We start from the raw sequence: 14950 nt of genomic DNA, 5'->3' as shown, positions 1-14950 counted from the left end.
TTTTTTTTTTTTTTTTTTTTTTTTTTTTGGTTCTGGGAATTAACCAAGGCCTCTGCACTGATCAGTGTCTTCAGCCTTTTTTATTCTTTCTTTTAATGTTGAAGTGCCTCACTACTCACTAGTGCCTCACTAACTTGTCATCTCAGCTACTTTCTCATCTCTGAAACACAACACCCAGGACCGCAGCTGTATGGAGGAGAGGTTTATTTGGCTCACAGTTTATGGAGGTTTCAGTTCAGGGTTGGCTGGCTCCAAGGCATGGCAGAGGGGCATCACAGCGCAGAAACAGCTCATGGCAGGGTGGTGGCGAACAGAGAGAGAAGGAGGAATGGGGAAGAGGTAAACCCTTCTGGGCCATGTCCCCAGTGATCCACCTCTCCTGATCAGATCCCATCTCCTAACAGCAAGCCAGCTGAGAACTCATCAGTGGATTAATCCTCTTATGAGTATGGGGTGTCCAAGATCTGCCTTCCTTCTGACACTGGGCAGGTGACAGGTGCAGGGATGCACTTCCTTTTGCAGCACTTTCAGCGGAGCTGGGCAGGTGCTGCCGCACCCTGGCTCAAGCTCTGCCTGCCTCTCCCACAGATGGGTGCTTGTCCAACCCCTGCTTCCCTGGAGCTGCATGCAACAGCTTCCCGGATGGGTCCTGGTCCTGCGGCTCCTGCCCAGTAGGCTTCCTGGGCAACGGGACTCACTGTGAGGACCTGGATGAGGTGGGTGCTCCATCTCTGAGCGGAAAGGCACACTGTGGGGATCAGGGGGCTGTGGCTCATGTCTCCTCCTCCCCACAGTGTGCTGTGGTTGCGGACATCTGCTTCTCCACCAACAAAGTTTCCCGCTGCGTCAACACCCAGCCTGGCTTTCACTGCCTGCCCTGCCCACCACGCTATAAGGGGACCCAGCCCTTTGCAGTGGGCCTGGAGGCAGCCAGGACAGAAAAGCAGGTGAGCAAAGCTGGCCTTTCCTGCATATTGGCACAGGTTAGGGAAAAAACTGAACTGAGTCCAGAGAAGTGGAGGTGGGATAGGGAAGAGGGGAGTTGCATTGTTGGGGAGATCTTGGTAGACACCTACCTCTCTCAAGTCAGGCCACCAAACCCCATCCATCTGGGCCCCATGATGGCCCCAGGGGAATTCAGACCTGAGATTTTCTGCAGGAATATATGAGCACTGAGGTAACCATTTCCTTCTCTGTGGGTTATTTTGTGTTGCTATAACAATTTAGGTAATTTATAAAGAACAGAAATTCATTTCTACAGTTCTGGAGGCTAGAAGTCCTAGACAGGGGTGGAGTGATCTGGTGAGGGCCCCCATGTTGTGTCTGTCACCAGGCAGGAGGCAGGACACAGGATGCAGAAGGCAGAGAGTGCACGAGAGGTCAAGCCTGAGCTCTTGGCCATGGCCCTTACACCAGCAGCAGGACTCCTTCATCAGGGTGGGACTCTCGAGACCTAGCATTGCTCCTTGGGCCCTACCTCCCGTCACAGTCTTCTTGGAGATTTTGTTTCCACACATGCTTGGTGGAGAGGTATTTGAACCACAGCAAGCAACATCACATGCTTCTCTATAGGGGAGCAGGGAAATGGTTCCCAGAGCTCAGGGACAGGCAAACTGCCTCAGGACCACAACATATCCCAGTTTCCAGACTCATAACTGGCTGCAATCTCCCTACACTCCTGGGGTTGCCCCAGGGCCTGTGTCAGTCCATCCTGTGTTGTCTGTTCCATAACCCTGTGGCCCTGGGACTCCAGGTGTGTGAGCCTGAGAACCCTTGTAAGGACAATACTCACCACTGCCACCGGCATGCGGAGTGCATCTACCTGGGCCACTTCAGCGACCCCATGTACAAGTGCGAGTGCCAGACAGGCTACGCGGGAGATGGGCTCATCTGCGGGGAGGACTCCGACCTGGATGGCTGGCCCAACAGCAACCTGGTCTGCGCCACCAACGCCACCTACCACTGCGTCAAGGTGAGGCCTGCGACCCTATAGGCTGGTCATGTTCTGCATTCATGTGAGTTCAGCACCGAGCGAGGCACAAGGCAGCAGTCTACCACACCTTTCCACAGCTGAGACTGTACACTCAGCTTGGGAGCAAGCTTCCCACTTCCTGTCTGCTTTTAGTGAGGAGGAAGTGGTTTCAAGTTCTGAGCCTCAGTTTCCAAACTGGCCGTACCCACCACAAGGGCTCCTTTGCTGAAGACTTGCTGGCTGGTGCAGGATAGAGCCTGAAGTCTGGGCTCTGATTGTGGAGCTTCTGCATGGCTCCTCTCTTTGCAGGCAGCAACACACTTGTCCCCCTCCTGTCTCTGCAGTCTTTGGGCTGCATAGAGCTTTTGCCCCAGCTTGCTGGCACAGGTGACAGGATCCCTAAGGCAGGACCTGGAGAGAAAGGACAGACCTGGCCCAGTGGCATGGCCCTATTTCTCTGCTTCCTGTTGAGGACAGAGGTCCTGCATTCATGTCTGTGAAGCCACATCTCTTGTTTTGTTTTACCTTTGTGTGGAAAGCAGGGACCTTTCTGAATGTTCTCTTGATTATTATGCCTTTTATAACTACAGGACAACTGCCCCCAACTCCCCAATTCTGGCCAGGAGGATTTTGATAAGGATGGAATGGGTGATGCCTGTGACGAGGATGATGACAATGATGGAGTGAGCGATGAGAAGGTAGGGCAGGGCGCCCTGTGACAGCTGCCTGTGAGCTCAGGAGCAGAGGCAGCAGGGAAACAGGGTTCTTTCCCTCTTCTGCTGTCTTCACTCTTCCCTTTCCCCTTCCCCCTTCCCTTCCCTCTTCTTGTAGTACTGGAGATCGAACCCAGGGTCCTTCCCACCAAGCTGCATCCCCAGTCCTTTTGTATTTTTTATATTTTATGACAGGGTCTTGCTAAGTCACTAAGTTGTTCGGGCTGAGTTGAAACTGTTGATCGCCCTGCCACAGCCTCCCAAAGGGCTGGGATCACAGACATGGACCACTTTGCTCGGCTGAGATTGGGAGGCACCAAGTAGCCCTCGCAATGCCATCACCTCAATGTGGTTTTGTGCACAAGTGATTTCCTAGTTGGGAACACAGACGGTACCTAGGTCATTTTCAACTGCAGAGCAGCTGGAGCATGACCCACTATGGTGCTTTACAAGAAAATGTGCTCAATCCGGTTTACTTTTAACTGTGCATCCACGTCCCTTCCTTACGCTGAGGTGTCAGGAGCTGGTGCTTCCCCTGGCCTTGAGGTTGCTGCACACAGACAGTGTCACAGGTCAGCACACAGTATGACACCGGCATAGGTGGATCACCTCGATTCTGTCCTGGGCATCCACACACCTGACTTTCCTCTGTCCGTCCTCTAGTTCAGCCATTCATCTGCCTTCACTGGGAAGCAGCAGGAATATTATCTTTGTCACAGGAAACCTCAGAGTTGCAAGCAGAGAGCAGGTGCATAAATATTTATAAAAAGAGGGAGGGCTCACAGGTGTCGGTAAGGGCTGTGACTTTTGTTTCTTTCTCTCTATGCTGACAAGGCTGATCTACTTTGAATGCCTAACTTGTAAATTCTAACCCTGTTTTTTGGTGACCCGACAGACATTGCCATGCCCTTTATTGAGTCACTTCTTGCATTTTTAGGACAATTGCCAGCTGCTGTTCAACCCCCGTCAGTCTGACTATGACAAGGATGAGGTTGGGGACCGCTGTGACAACTGCCCCTATGTGCACAACCCTGCTCAGATCGATACGGACAACAATGGCGAGGGCGATGCCTGCTCTGTGGACATTGACGGCGATGGTCAGTGCCCTGCCAGGGCTGCATCTCACTGTGGTGGAAGTATAGGGGGCTGTGTCTCCTGCGTGTGCACAGACTGGGTTCTTATTATTTGGGGATTGGCATCTGAGGTCCTGGACACAGCCTCATGCGGGTGTACTCTACAGGGTTGCTTTTAATTCTGAAGTTTGGGGAAAGCGCTTCTTCATTACCTGCTGACAGGAGGTGAAATGGTTCCTTAAGTAGCAGGTCTCCTCCCCAGGTGCAGCCATTCATGGGCCCCTCTTGGGTGCACCTCTGTCCTGAGCCCCGAGAACCCTGACCCCTTGCCTGGTCAAACTGGCTCTAAGAAAGGTCTCAGAGGACTTTCTGGGACTGGGGGCATTTACATCTGAGTTCCCTTTTCACATCGTGTTGCCCAGCCCTTCCCTCTGCTGGCATGTGGAGGTGTGCCACGTGACCTCTGCCACCGCAGCAGGTTGACACTTTCCTGAGACCTGCTGGCCTCCAGGCTGGAGCCCAAGGCCTGAAGCTATCCTACCCCAGGTCATTCTTTCCTCAAGTGTTCAGGGACCAGGAAAGCCCTGCACAGGCAGCAGCTGCTCCAGCCCTCACCTGTCTCCTCTTCCATCGTCTTCTGAAATCCAATCATCTTCACATTCTGCTATAGCTTTTTATTATTATTAAGCAAAAAATTTGCTTGTATGTTGCTTAACATGACAGGAAAAGCAGCACCCTTTTCCTAAACCCAGTCTATCGCCTCTTTCTTTGAATGCCAACAGATGTCTTCAATGAGCGAGACAACTGTCCCTATGTCTATAATACTGATCAGAGAGACACAGATGGCGACGGTGTGGGTGACCACTGTGACAACTGCCCTCTGATGCACAATCCTGACCAGGTGACCAGACACTTGTGAGCAGGGTGGGTCCCAGGTTCTGGGCAGTTATGTAGAGACACACCTTTGTGACTCCTGTCAGTTTGGCCAACACATCCTGGCTTTTCAGTAATCTCAGTTGGAAACATGTATGTATCTCACATCTCAGCAGAATTCTGGCATCTCAGGTGCCTCTCATCTTTTCTGCGAGAAAACCAAACTCCCTTCAGTGAGGGGCTTCCTGCTGGGAGGCAGCACAGGCTGGAAAGATTTGGCCCAGTGCTGGTACAGGCAGCAGAGTGAGCTTGGCCCAGTGGCCTCATTGCTGAGGACGTGGGAGGTGGCTGGCTGGTCCAGCTGGGCACATCCTCAGGGAGGGGCTTACCTGCCTTCCCCTTTGTCTCTGTCTCGCAGATGGACCTGGACAATGACCTCGTGGGAGACCAGTGTGACAACAACGAAGACATAGATGATGATGGCCACCAGAACAACCAGGACAACTGCCCCTACATTTCCAATTCCAACCAGGCTGACCATGACAACGATGGCAAGGGTGATGCCTGTGACCCCGATGATGATAATGATGGGGTCCCGGATGACAGGGACAACTGCCGGCTGGTGTTCAACCCTGAGCAGGAGGACTCAGATGGTGAGTGCTCTCCCAGGGCTCCAGCCCTGCCAGGGCCATAGGCACAGCAGTCCCCAGACTGCCCAGCCCCTCATTGTCACGTGGTGTCTGCCTGTGCATTTTACAATGAAGAGAAAACCTGGATCTGTATGATTTTCAGGACTTTGACAATCTCTTAGAAAAAGAAAAAAATGAGTGTAGGAGGCCAGAGAGGGAACAGGAAAGAATTAGAGACAGAGAATACAGAATGTGGGGAGTGTGAATAAGGAGAAGGACCCATGTGAATAGGTGGTGCCCATCTGTGTAGGGTTTGGAGGACAGATTGTACTCCTTCTTGAATATCTATATCTCTGAGCAATAAAGAGCACTTCTGTGGCAGTGGGGTGCTGGGAATGGATGACTAACATAGCAGATTTGCTGTCCGAGCCCTTTCGTGGATGGAAATCAGGGGCTCTGGGTACTGGGCCAGTGAGGATCAGATAGTCAGGGAAGTCTCATTGAGGTCTGATAGGAAAACCCCAGCTCAGCTGGGCAGGACAGCAGGGGAGCCCAGCTTCTGCAGAGGCTCTGTGTCGAGGTAGCTTGCAAAGAGAAGGAGCTGAGAGTTTCCCAGAAGTCCTTGCATGTGGTCATGCCCCTCCATGCAGTAAGGGAAACGTGTGATACTGAGCACAAGGAAATCACTGTGAAAAAAAGGATGGGTATCAGAATGTCAAACTTGAAGTTAGATTTGCTATCTTTTCCTTTCTGTGAAACAAGTGGACGTGCAGGGCAGGTTGACACACTGGGCCATATGGTACCCAGGAAAGTGGTCCCAGAGATCCCACACACCACAGTCCATCACCCTCTGCAAACTGGTGGCATGCAGCTATGCAGCCACAGCCCCACTGGGGATCCAACCAGAAGGTTCCTAACAGAGGGAGTCCAAATTCCTTTAGCAAAATTCAGTGCAGGCTAAGAGTTCTGAATGCCAAATAGACTACAGCAGGATGGGGGTTTTAAAGGTGGCAGAAGCATCTACAAGTTCATCTGGACATTGTGTGACAGGTCTCCTCCCAGGTCTGAGCTCAGGAAGAGGGAGCATTGTGGTTCCTGAGGCTTCACTGTGAAGTCCTTGATGGGTGTTTGCTCTGAGCAGATGTGGGATGGCATGGCAGACGTGTGCAGACTCCTCAGAGCACATGAGATAGGATCCGCGGAGACTAGATTATCCGTCTGTGCATCACTGCTAGGGCTCAGCCACAGGCTTCAGAGACCACATGCTCTCACACTACGGAGACAAATGGCAAGCCACCCACTCATTCTCCTGTCTTTCGCTTATTCCTTGCAAATAGGTGATGGGCGAGGTGATATTTGTAAAGATGACTTTGATAATGACAACGTCCCGGATATCGATGATGTGTGCCCTGAGAACAATGCCATCAGTGAGACTGACTTCAGGAACTTTCAGATGGTCCCTCTGGACCCCAAGGGGACCACTCAGATTGATCCCAACTGGGTCATCCGGCACCAAGGCAAGGAGCTGGTTCAGACGGCAAACTCAGATCCTGGCATCGCTGTAGGTGAGCCTATGAGACCCCAGGAGATGCCCCTCAGTGTCCGCAGAGGTCTGTGGGACCATGCCAAGGGGACTCAGGGGCCTTTGTGGGGCCTCATCCTTCCTTGCTTGTGAAACTGTCAGCCTACATATCTCACAGTAGAATCAGAGGAGCCTGTGTCTGCCTCTCTAGTGTCACATTCAGCTGGCCATTTCTCTGCACCGACTTGGGTTACTCAGGGTTATGTCAGACAGTGTAATGCTCTAAGTCGGGTGTAAAATCATCCCTAAGTTCCATTGCTCTCTCCATAAAGAGCCCGGGTGAGGTAGGAGAGAAAAACCACTTTCCCATGATCCAGGGTCCAGTCTGGGCTCCCCCAGGGGTCCCACTCATGTTGCTGCCACACGTCCCTCATACTCAGGTTTTGACGAGTTTGGATCTGTGGACTTCAGCGGCACGTTTTACGTGAACACGGACCGGGATGACGACTACGCAGGCTTCGTCTTTGGCTATCAGTCCAGCAGCCGATTCTATGTGGTGATGTGGAAGCAGGTGACCCAGACCTACTGGGAGGACCAGCCCAGCCGGGCCTACGGCTACTCAGGCGTGTCGCTCAAGGTGGTCAACTCCACAACGGGCACCGGCGAGCACCTGCGAAATGCACTGTGGCACACAGGGAACACGGAGGGGCAGGTGAGGCTGGTAGCTGCTCTGCCGTCCAGCTTGTCCAGCTGGGCTGCCTCTGTCCTCAGCAGAAATCATTGAGGTTATTGCTGTGGACCACTTATGCATTAAAGGCAGCATGCCTTGTGATCTCATAAACTCAGTTTGAATCTCCTTGCAGATTAGCCATACCTCTGCTCGGTTCCAAAGACAGGGACAGCTGGGTTTCAGAAAGTTAAAGCTTTGCCTGTGGTCATGGATTGTGAGAACTGACTCTCTTGACCCTGGACCCTGTGCCTGGGCCAGGGCTGCTGTCAGAGAGCTGAGCCATGGCCCCACTGACCACGGACCTCGAGGGCCATGTGACAGGTTCATGGGGGCAAGTCACACAGTGCTGTGACAAGCATATGTGCTGTGTCCATATGAACATGTGTCCGAGGGCCAGGCAGCTGAATGCAGGGAGACCTTGCAGAATCATGGTTAGTTTACGCCCCGTGTATGAGGCCATGGTGGACACTCGGGATAAAATGACTTCAGGCTGGTGCCTTTTCCCCAGGTGAGGACATTATGGCACGACCCCAAAAACATTGGCTGGAAGGACTACACTGCCTATCGGTGGCACCTGATCCACAGACCCAAGACAGGATACATGAGGTAAGGGCAGCATGACGCCAGTCACACCTGTACTCAGTGATGTCTTCCCATGGCAGAGCGAGTTTGAGCTCTAATGGACAAATTCCAACTCTGATGTTCTCTGATTCTTCATCTTCTAATGGGCTCCCTTTTCTATCTTGCAACTCTACTATGAATGGCTTACTTAAAAAATAAAAACTGCTGAAAAGGAGAAAACACAGTTTGCCTAGTGGAGGTAACATGGAGGGTGACGGGCACCTGTCCTTCTCAGGGTCAGGGCAGAAGCCTGGGTGGATGCGCTGCATCCTTGTAAAACTCACCTGTGCTTCATCTGGAGAACATATCCTGCCTATGATGCATGAATGGCTGGCTTTGCAGTCACATGAGTGACTAAAACTGTTACAAATACCAGGCCAACAGAGTTTTGTGACTTTGGGCTAACAATATTTGTAATTGATTTTGATGAAAACAAAAATGAACAATTTAAAGACTTCTCCTCTCCTCCCTCCCCTCCCCTTTCTTCCCCTTCTTTCCTTTCCCTTCCCACCTCTCTTTCCTCCCCCTTCTCCCTTCTCTCTCCTCCCCTCTCCTCCCCTTCCCTCCTTCAGAAACTTTGGATTCAGTCTCATCTGTTGAATCTCCACCCTCCAATTTTTCTCTCTCTTACTGGGGATTGAACCCAGGGGCTTGCATGTGCTAAGCAAACACTGTACCCAGCTTCTCTTGGATTCTTTAGAGATACCAGGAGTGCAAGGTTCTTCCAGGTAGACAGTGTGTGAGTTTTGGGTGTGATGTCCCTTGGCCATGAGTCCTGTCTCCCCTGTAGAGTTTCCACTTCACATTGAGCAGGGCAGGAGGGTGGACCTCTGTCCTCACAGAGCCTTTCTTGTGGGAAGGACTTGCATCCAGGAAAAGGAAGGGAGCCATCCCCAGAGGCCACAAAGGAGTGCCCCTCACTGTTCATACTGTTCCTTGGACCCTAAAGGCAGAGACTACTGTAGGCAGTATTTGTGGCTGTCTGTACACCCCAAGTGTGGAGTGGCAGGGATTGAAGGAAAGAAAGGTCCTCCTCGGATTGGTGTTGGGCAGGGCTTGTGAGGGGAGAGCAAGCCCAGCTAGGCCTGATGGAGCCTGAGCGGGGGTGAGGTTCAGACTCTTCTGTGGTGGGCTGGAAGTGTGGCTTTGTTTCAGAGTGCTTGCTTAACATGCCCAAAGCCCTGCATCCCATCCCCAACACCAGGAAGAAAATCCTAGAGCCCTCTTGGCCAACATGGCATCCCATACAACCTGAATAACTGCAGCCCTGATTGATGTGCTTTACAGAATTCAAGTTTTCTTTCTCCCCTACCCCATGTTTTCAGAGTCTTAGTGCATGAAGGAAAGCAGGTCATGGCTGACTCAGGACCGATCTATGACCAAACCTATGCTGGTGGGCGTCTGGGTCTGTTTGTCTTCTCTCAAGAAATGGTCTACTTCTCAGATCTCAAGTATGAGTGCCGAGGTGAGTGCAGAGGGGGCTTGAAGGTTGGGCCTCCCTCCTGGGGTCCAGACAGGGAACCCAGATATCACCCCCATGTCACAGCACCTTCCTCTTCCTAGCAGAGACTATGTTTGGGAGTTGCATGTTCTATTTTGTTTGATTCTTTGTTGTTTTAAATTGAAACACTATGCTTTTTATTTTTTTTAAAGTTTTGTGGCTACAAGGCATTTTGCTAATAGTCTAAAAACATGATAGCAGACCATTATTTCTAAATCACACTGCAACTCGAGCCACAAATTTGATGAATTCCAGAGAGGTGAGATATAATGATTCTTTTGGATATAAACTATATCCTCAAGTAATTTTTACATTGATGTTGGTTGTGACAGATTTAAGGAAAGACAGGAGCAGAAAACAAATTGAAGCACTCTATCAAGTTTCTCCAGAGCTGAGAAATCTTAATTTAAAGTGAGCTTGAAATGGAGGAGAGATAAGAAGAAAAACAGGCTCAGAAGGAGATGGAATGGAGCAGAAATAATGAATAGCTTGCGCATGGCAGTCTTCTATCAGAGTTCGAGGGCCTCTAATTTCTACTTGTCATGTCCTTCTACTTTGGAGGTTGCTCTGCCTGGTAGTTTTTTTTTTCCCATATTTTTATTAGTACATGTTTGCAGTACATGAAGTTTACATTCATCTTGGGGAGTAGGTCCAGGTACATAGCACAGCTTGTTTCTTTTTGTTAATCCTCTTCCCCTTTCTCCCTATAATACTGCCCTTCCTCTAAATCCCCTCTCCCCATTTTCATTCTTATTGTTATTGTTAATCTTACTTCATTTTTATAATGCATAATTATATTTGTTGAAGTTATTAGGACCCTATACATGGCACAGCTTAATTCTATTTACTTCCTCTCCCCTCTACCTCTGTCTCCTGGATCCCTTCCTACTTGTAAGAGAACTGTCCTTTTGATTCCTTTAATCTGTCCTTTATTATGCTCTTTGTACTTTGCCGTACTCAAATGAGGGAAACATACACATTTAAGCTTGTGTGTTTTATTTATTTCACTCAACATTATATTTTCCAGATGCATCCATTTTCCTACAGATGTCTTGAATTTATCTTTCTTTATAGCTGAGTAGTATTCCATTCTGTACAGATACCACATTTTTTTTTTATCCATTCATCTGTTGAGATATATATGGGCTGCTTCCAGCATTTAGTTATTATAAATTGTGCTGTATAAACACAGGCATGCATATATTGCTGTAATGTGATCTTTTAAGCTCTTTGGGTGATAGCTGGGTCATATGGAATCTCTTTGAGAAATAGCAATACTGATTTCCATAGTGGTTGTACTAGTTTACAGTACCATTAACAGTTTAGGAGGGTTTCTTTTTCATCACATCCCTTCTGACTTCTGACACTTGTTATTTTTTGACTTCTTCATGATAGCCACTGTTTCTGGGGTAAGATGGAATCTTATCACTGTTTCGGTTTTCATTTCCCTAATGACCAGAAATGTTGAACATATTTTCTTATGTTTATTGGCCATGTGCACTTCTTTTCTGATAAGTGTCTGTTCATTTCACTTACCCATTTCTTGATTGGGTCTATTTATTTTCTTCTTGCTCGTTTATTTCAGGTGGCCTAATTTTTCTTTTGCTTTTTTGCACTAACTGTTTCCTTGGCTGTGTACAAGTTTATTAATTTAATGTAATACCATTTGCTGATTCTTATGCTATTCCTTGGGCAATTAAAGTTCTGGCTTAAAAATCATTTTCTATACCTATTACTTCAAGTGTTTTACCTATTTTCCTTCCATTAGGCTCAGTGTTTCTATTTTAATGTTTAGATCTTTGATCTATTTTGATTTAGTTTAGTGCATTATGAGAGATATGGGTCCTGCTTCAATCTTTTGCAAACAGATGCCAGTTTTTCCAGTGTCATTTGTTGAATAGGCTGTTTTTCAACCAACACATGTTTTGGGCCCCTTTTTCAAATATCAGATGGTTGGATGTGTCTGGGAAGGTTTCTGTGTCCTGACAAACACGTCTATGTCAGTGCTGTGCCAGATGAGTACTTTCTAATTATTTACAGATTACTAAATTCTACAGGTTCCTGTATTTGCTATGCCTTCATAGGCTGATGGGGATAGAAGAGTTTATTTTTAGTTAGACTTCTAGGTGTATATTTTAATCAAAGTATTATAACCCTCAAAGAGAGTTTTACTCTCATCCAGTCTAGTGCTGTGTTTTCTACAGATATAGGAAGTAAGGCTCAGATATGACTGTACAAAAATCACACATTGAAAGTCACAAATCAAGTTTCATCTTTCCCTTTGTTAGGATATCTTTTAATAATATCATATTTCAGTCTACCCACAGTCCAAATTATTGATCATTCAAAAAGCCATCCACCCACCCATCTTCCCATCTTTTCATCATTTCATTTATCCTTGCATCCATTCTTCCAACTATCCATCCATCAGCCCTTTCATATTTTCATTCATCCATCCTTCTATTTGTTCATCCCTCCTTCCATAGCTTCTGTTTTCCTCCTGTCTGCCCTTCCTTCCTTTCCTTCATTCCTCCATTTCTTCTATCATTCCATCTATCACCCATCAGTCCTACCATATTTTTATATTTCCATTCATCATTCCATTCCATCTCTCAATCCATCCTTCCATTTGTTCATCCATCCTTCAACCTATCCTTCTACCTTTCCATTCATCCTTCTTTCCATCCATCCAGCCATCTCTCCCTTCATTCATCATTCCATTTATTCTTTCATCCATCCTTCCATGTAAGTTTCCACTCTTCCCTTCATGTCTCCATCCATCCATCCATCATCTATCCATCTTCCCATCAATCCTTTTAGCTAACTTTACATCCATCTATCCTGTCCTTCCTCCCTCCTTGCTTTCTTCCTTTCCATCCTTCTACCCATTCTTCCTCCTTTCTTTCCATTCTTCTATACTCTCTTCCATCCATCCAACCAGCCTTTTGATGTCACTTTTTAGTTAAAACAATGATATTCCGGTTATGGGTGAGACAGTAAAACAAATCCCATAATTCAGTCATTTTAATTCTGTTTATTGCTTTTCTTTTAGATGCCTAAATAAGATGTGCCAGATTTCCAGCAATGTGCTACAAATGCTGTTACTTAGACATCGCAGTGCACCTGGTACTTGTAGCTTTTCTCTGTTCTATGGAACTTAATGCTCCTTGTCCTTGACTATGAGTGGATTTTCAGTTCCTTCATCAGCCCCAAGTCCAAGTGCCTTCAGATGACAACCATGAAAGGAACCCAAAGATGCACATCCAGCCTTCTACCAGAAAACAGTTTGATGATGAAAGATATTTTATGTGGAGTGAAAATTGGGCATGAAATTGCATTCCTTTTACTTGTTTGTTTAAAAAGGTTGACGTTTACATATGAAATGTAATTACTTATTGTATTTATGTGTATATGAAGTTGAAGGGAATATTGTGCCTAAGCCATTATTATAAATTAAGCATGAAAAATATTGCTCATCTACTTTCAGTGCTTAATGTTTTCACTGTTCTTGGATTAGTGCTTTTTTACAAAAACACCCAAGTCCCGTCAGGTCAACCATAATGAAGAATTGAGTAGAGTTTGAAATAATGCCACAGCAAGGACGAGGTTAGGAAATAATTGTCACGTGAGTCTGGCCCAAAATGGAATAATGGGAGATGTAAACTGACTAATTAGAATAGATAAAATAGTGAGAAAATTAATAGAACACCCTTCCCCTTTCTCCTCCTGTCCTGCAATGGAAGTCTCATGTTTGGTAGAGACCGAGTTCTCTCAGAGGAAATGTCCTGCACAGTGAACCTCTTGCGGCCCCGCTGTGGGCTTGGTGCAGCCTGGGAGTTTAAGGCAAGTGAGTGCCAAGGCTTTGTGTCAGCCTGCTGTTCCTGCAGAGAGGGCTGTGAGGATTCCTGGCCAGCAGGGCCATCCTGCAGTTCAGCATCCTCATCACAGTGATGTTTGCTTTGGGCTTCTTTCCAGATCTCAGCTCCTGGAGAACAACCAGCCTGATAAACGAGGCTTTGACAACTATGGAGCAGTTGCATATCCTTATTCAGCAACACATTTCGCTAAGGTTCCAGTTATAAGTGTTTTATTAGTATTTATTAAAAGAATAGAAAATGCAGCTTCACTCACCAGTAACTTATTTTAAACGTGCCACGTAACACATAAGTAGTATAATTTTCAGAAATAAACATATAGCAAGGATATAATAATATGAAGATGTAGTTACAGCAAAATATCTGCCTGTTGAAGCACAAGGCTTTATAATATTATATTGTCATGATAAAGCCTGCTGTAAGATGTAATAGGGCAAATAAATAATACTGAAGAATTCATAATGGAACCTTAATATATTCAGTTGCCAGTGATTTTAGTTCAATTTTTTTATTGTTATCTATCTGCTGTATATAGTTTTTAAAATTTGAGTGCTGACGAATAATCCATATTTGGTCTCACAGGCACACCCAATAAGCAATCACACAGTAAGGGGCACAAGTTTAGTTTAGTTCTGGCTTGAAGCTGCATGGTGTGCAGGAGATTTCAGTTCCTTACACTCCACATGGAGGGTTAATGGGTTAGTGGAAGTTGTCTATCTGACGTGGGACGAATCTCTCTTCTCTCTATTAATTGCGATAGCATTTCTATGTCAAATAACCTGTCTTAATTTACATAGTATTTCATTTTGATGCAGTTATTTTTTTGTTGCTTCTTTTGAGGTTGGTCCTCTTTTGTTTTGCTGCACTTTTCATTTTTGTGGAACTGTATTCCCAGAACCAAAAAGGGATTGGGAAGCTTCATTAAATGTGGCGATCGTGAAGAGTGTGTAGGCTTCTGTTTTGGGGCGTTTGGTCCAGCAGTACAATGGGGATGATGATGTGAATACTTAGAATGTACCATAATTTTTTGTAAATTATTTATGTTTTTTAACAAGGTTCTCATTTAGCTGAATGAAACTTTGTTTTGCCAAAGATTGTTAATATTTATTTATTTGTTCACATGGTCAAAATTTCACCACTGAGACCCTGAATTTAGCTAGAGCCTCATTTTTATACTTTGAAGATTAATACAGGAAATAAATTATAAAAAAGGTTTTCTATAAATGAATCTCTCTCCCTTTTTTGAAAGGAAATAGCAGGGTTTCTGCTGGGGGGAAGGGAGAAAACTCTGAATAGAGAGAACTGAAGTTTTGCCTCCCGAAAGATCCCAAGAAGGCCCTTGGTTACTGGTTCCCACCACCCCCAGGCCAAGAACAGGTCCGAGGCCTTGAGAGAGCAGCTCTGTCATCCGGGTCTCTGCTGCCAAGGGCCTTGCTGTGTG

At 46.9% G+C, this 14950-nt stretch overlaps 1 protein-coding gene across 2 annotated transcripts in view; it reads left to right on the top strand.

Moving 5' to 3' along the window:
• Positions 1–14687, top strand: part of Thbs2 (thrombospondin 2) — a 32155-nt gene extending 17468 nt beyond the window's left edge. For both annotated transcript variants that reach the window (XM_010628897.3, XM_033763409.1), the window contains exons 11-22: positions 589–716; positions 795–947; positions 1754–1972; positions 2563–2670; positions 3623–3782; positions 4541–4659; positions 5050–5284; positions 6598–6825; positions 7223–7494; positions 8021–8118; positions 9459–9598; positions 12687–14687. In XM_010628897.3, coding sequence (XP_010627199.1) covers positions 589–716; positions 795–947; positions 1754–1972; positions 2563–2670; positions 3623–3782; positions 4541–4659; positions 5050–5284; positions 6598–6825; positions 7223–7494; positions 8021–8118; positions 9459–9598; positions 12687–12694 — 1868 coding nt within the window. In that variant the 3' untranslated portion in view covers positions 12695–14687. The remainder of the gene's footprint in view (positions 1–588; positions 717–794; positions 948–1753; positions 1973–2562; positions 2671–3622; positions 3783–4540; positions 4660–5049; positions 5285–6597; positions 6826–7222; positions 7495–8020; positions 8119–9458; positions 9599–12686) is intronic.
• The last annotated feature ends 263 nt before the right edge of the window (positions 14688–14950 follow it).

The sequence above is a fragment of the Fukomys damarensis genome, unplaced genomic scaffold (assembly GCF_012274545.1).
Source record: "Fukomys damarensis isolate Sample0158 unplaced genomic scaffold, DMR_v1.0_HiC HiC_scaffold_14, whole genome shotgun sequence".
In the NCBI taxonomy this organism is placed as follows: Eukaryota; Metazoa; Chordata; class Mammalia; order Rodentia; family Bathyergidae; genus Fukomys; species Fukomys damarensis.
This window is presented reverse-complemented; position numbering and strand designations above follow the sequence as displayed.